Below are 4,504 nucleotides of genomic sequence, written 5' to 3' on the forward strand. Positions count from 1 at the left end.
GCTCCTTTAACCTAGTCCTACATCTCTTATGAGAGAGAGAGAGAGAGAGAGAGAGAGAGAGAGATGCTTCTCCCATAAATCAAGCCGACATAATACCCTTCAACATGGGGGTTGCCACCTTGGGGATATAAAACACACAATAACAAATTACAATGGCTAACAACACCCAAGAAAAGGAGGCACACACGCGTGGGAAGCTCAGAAATTCATGAAAAGGAAATTTAAAATTTTTAAAACTCCATTACTCTTTGACAATACTATTTGTTTTTTTTTAATAAATTTAAAAAAAAACTCCATTACTCATGAAAGGGAGATCACCTCTCTTTTCTTCCCCTTAAAAAGAAACCTTTTCTTTCAGGAAGGAAAAAAAAGAAAAAAAAGAGAAAGGGGAATTTGAAAGGGCAAGGAATTTGACGTTCGTGCTGCCATTCTTTCAAGCTGGATCATAATCATTATTATCACATATTTATTATAACATTTTTTTAAATTATGTATTTATAATGGATCATAGCACTATACATGCTTTCTAATATATTATTACAACTTATTTATTATAGCGTATTTTTTTAAATTATGTATTTCTAATGGCACCATCCGAAATGTCAAAAAGGGATCCATCTGCAATTCTTCACCCGCCACGCCCCCCCCACACCAGAATTTCGCCCTGGATAATATAAAATTTAAAATATATTTCTTTGAATTTTTCAGGATATTTTTTTTCTAGTCGTTGCTTTGGGGATTATTGGGCTATTGGGCGCTTGATTGGGCCAATTCCAATGTGGGTTAGGTTTCTTGATGCTGATATCAGGTAATAATCATCATCATTATTATTATAAAAAATAATAATACAAGGGCTGATAATCTCTTCTTTAATTGAGAGAGATCATTTTATTTAAATCATCCTTATTAAAGTAATAACAATGACAGGAGTGAATCCTCTCAGTTGATAAGATCTTGGAAAAAATATTAGGACTTTCAGATGATACTCCTATCTAAGGACTTTTTGCTCCAAAGGGAAACAAAAGATTTGATATTAATTATGCCTATATTAATTGTTTTATTGTGCAGAGATCTATGCATGCAAGCCTCCCCTTCAACAATCCACCAACCTGCCTCCAGGCTTTGTATTGTCTCCCCTTTCAGAACCTCCTCTTGCCCATATTCTCTATATAAACCAAAACTATTCTGTTGGCCTACACAAGCTCAACTCTCTCTCTCTCTCTCTCTCTCTCTCTCTCTCTCTCTCTCTCTGTGTTTGCTGCTAGCTTACCACCCACTGATTGACATCCTCACAATTCTCCTCAAGGGACACTCTTCATAGTATGCCATTATGTGCTCTTCTCCCTACCTAGGCCCAATAACTGAATCACTTGAGCAGCCATTATGCCTCCCTTCATGCTTTCATGTTGGCTTGACTCAATGCCTCTGCTCTACTTCATTGATAGACAGCAGCATTGCTTGTTCTGAGTAGATCCTAAAATTTGTTCTCACTCTACACAAGGTTGAGCGATTCTATGTTATGATTCAAGTTGGGACATTGGTTAAAATTGTATATGCACTTGTGTAGGATAGGAGCATTGAGTGTTACCACTCTGGGCTTTGAGAGCATCTGCTGTTGCACATGCACTCTGGGCTTTGAGAGCATATCATGCACTAAAGCTGGAGAGGTGCAGAGAAAGATCATCATGTTGACTCTGGAACCATCCTCAAACCATCATACCTTGAAAGAGAGGTGCCTAAGCCAGAGAAAGGTGTGCTTCTCCTTTGCTGCTTATGCCAAGAATGTGATTGATCATCTGAGGCTGATGTGCCATGTACCAATCGCTGAGGGCCTCTCTGAGGCCGAATTCGCCCAAGCTGAGACCAAGTTTGGCTTCACCTTCCCACCTGACTTGCGGTCCATCCTCGAGGAAGGCCTACCAAGTGGTGTCGGGTTCCCAGACTGGAGATCTGGCTCTGAGAAGGAGCTAAGGGCAATGCTGGATTTGCCCATTTCAGCCCTCTGCTATGAAATCTCCCAGGACAACTTCTGGTGCACATTATGGGGGCCCAAGCCTGCTCAATTGGATGAAGCCCTTCTCCTAGCCATCAAAGCACTCAAGAGAGTCCCCACTTTAATCCCCATCTATGGCAATTGCTACATCTCTTGCTTCCCTGTCCAGGCAGGCAACCCCATCTTCCTTGTGCATGAGGGGAAATTTTACTACTGTGGCTATGATATAGCTGATTTCTTCAAAAGGCAAGCATTTGTGCCTAGATCACTGCAAACTGCAGATGCTGGGGATAAATCTGGTGGGGGGGATCTTGTGGCTCAGGTTGTCACAGGCAATGGAAGAGACATCGATGGTATTATAACACCTAAGTTGAATGCCACACCCCGGATAATTCCCCAGGGATCGAATGCAGTAAGCCAGACAGCAGAAAGCACCAATGGCATGCTGACACTCATGCCAAAGACTAGAGAATCCCAACCACAGAGTACTGATTGCAAGCCGAACCCAATATGGAGATGGGCAGCCGATTCGCCTCGGACACCAATCGTGCATTCACCTCGGACACCAATCATGCATGTTGGGGATGGAGGATCAACACAGGCCACAACAGATCAATCCACAGGTGTGTGCATCACAAGGGCTCAAAGTGGACCCTTGATATTGATGCAAAAGAAGGGTGATGGGGGGCTAGGCCAGGACAACAGCAATGTGAATACAGATGGCCAAGTCTTCATATCTAAGTACCTGTACTTCCATGAGCAGCCTCTTCCCAGCAGGATGCTCACAAAATTCACCATGGCAGCACCTCCGTGGGCCGCCCGGAAGGCCAGGAGGATTGAATTTTGGAGTGATGTGGCCATTGCTGCAGCAAGGTCCACCACTCATCAAAAGCTGCCACAAACAGGCCCCCAGCCAAGCCTAAACCCTGCTCAGCCAACTCTGGCTGATCAGCCATTAACCCCTTCTCAAGAAAGAGGCAGCCATCCATTAAAGGCTCAGCCGAATGTGTCTAACCAGTCATTAACCCATTGTCAAGAAAGAAGCGATCACCAGCCAAAAGCTCCGCTTGACCCTGCCCCCAGCCCAGAACCGCATCAGTATAAGGAGCCTGCTCCCAACCCAGAACTCCATCCTTATTATAAGTCTGATATTGGAAAGCCCCACACTAGCCAGAACAGCACCATGGCCAACCATCAGCAACCGCATGGCACCATCGATGGTGGTGGGGAGGCCTGCTCTGCATCTTACCAGAGATGGGTCCATGAGAAAAGCAAGAGCAGGTGGCTCTCTGACTACCTGGAGGGTCTCTCGGAGGTGCTAAGAAAAGCGAGGTGGAAGGAAGAGGAGATCAAGGAGATGCTGATGGAGCCATCCAGTTCCAAAGCAGACAATATGGGAGAGCTTGCCATGGGCCTCTACTCAGGTTTCCTCAGGCAAGCAGGCTGGAGTGACCATGACACCAAAGAAATGCTTTCATTGGTGTGACAGCACTAATCCTCTTGCCTTAGAGGAAGCATATATATGTATATGTATTCATGACCTTCCCTCACACGATAGTAGCCTAACTAAGTGCTGCCATTGAATCCATGTAGACATGTAGCTAGAGTCCAATCCCCCTATAGGCAATCTTGTGATTGCCTTGACAATGATCAAAGAGTTATTCAACTACCATCGAGCCGTCTCAAGGTCCTCATCTATAAGTTATTTACCTACCAATGTAGATATCTATCTAAAGTCCAATCCCCTCTATATACAATCTTTGTGATTGACATGACAATGACTAGAGAGGTATTTACCTCCTATTGAACCATCTCTAAGGCCACCATCCACAAGTTATTTACTTGCCATTGAGTTATCTCAAGGTACTCACTCTCAAGGTACATGGATTACCAAAGTAGTTGCATAGCTATCAAAGTAGGTATGTAGCTCAGTGTAGCCAAATTGCAGCACTTAACCTCAAGAAACTTTGTGCCACAAATTGCCTTGCTTAACTCAAGGTCTTTAAAACCAAAAGATATAGTCTTAGCTAAGCACATTAAGCTTGCTAGGGATGCCTAGCCATGGAAAGAAGCAATGCAAACCTTAAGGCCAAGGAAAAAGGTGATGACATAGCTTGTTTTTTGCTTGTGTAAGCAAACATGTTCTCTTATGCATATTCTCACTCATTTGATTGTTGTACATATGACCCTAAATTGCAAACTTGACTACAAGCATATAGTATTTGAGGTGCATGATAAAGGATAAATGAGAGAATGGAGCTCCACATAGCTTCGTTTATCATTAGAAATTAATAATCACTTTACTCATTGTCAACCTAGTGAGATGAAAGGATGACAAAAGGCCATAATAGTATGCATTCATTAGTATCAGATAGATTTCATGTAACATTTTTTCTTTTCAAAAATGGCAATGTAGCATATTGAGTAACTAAAAGTATGATATCTAGGAAGTTCTATCATTAATAAGTTTACTGACTTGGGTGCCTTAATAGGACCCTCAACATGTGTTGA

General features: G+C 42.8%; 1 protein-coding gene across 1 annotated transcript; it reads left to right on the forward strand.

Moving 5' to 3' along the window:
- Positions 1-1,137: 1,137 nt before the first annotated feature.
- On the forward strand, positions 1,138-4,090 carry LOC148041609 (uncharacterized). The gene has a single exon (XM_087688551.1). It carries the CDS (start codon positions 1,554-1,556, stop codon positions 3,477-3,479), a length of 1,926 nt encoding a protein of 641 aa, XP_087544677.1. The 5' UTR covers positions 1,138-1,553; the 3' UTR covers positions 3,480-4,090.
- Positions 4,091-4,504: the final 414 nt, after the last annotated feature.

The sequence above is a fragment of the Lygodium microphyllum genome, chromosome 1, assembly GCF_053477565.2.
Source record: "Lygodium microphyllum isolate KBCC chromosome 1, Lygodium_microphyllum_v1.1.10, whole genome shotgun sequence".
In the NCBI taxonomy this organism is placed as follows: domain Eukaryota; kingdom Viridiplantae; phylum Streptophyta; class Polypodiopsida; order Schizaeales; family Lygodiaceae; genus Lygodium; species Lygodium microphyllum.

What these genes read in the sequence shown, in the direction of transcription:
- LOC148041609 (XM_087688551.1), top strand. Translation starts at nt 1,554, where the DNA reads ATGCACTTGTGTAGGATAGGAGCATTGAGTGTTACCACTCTGGGCTTT.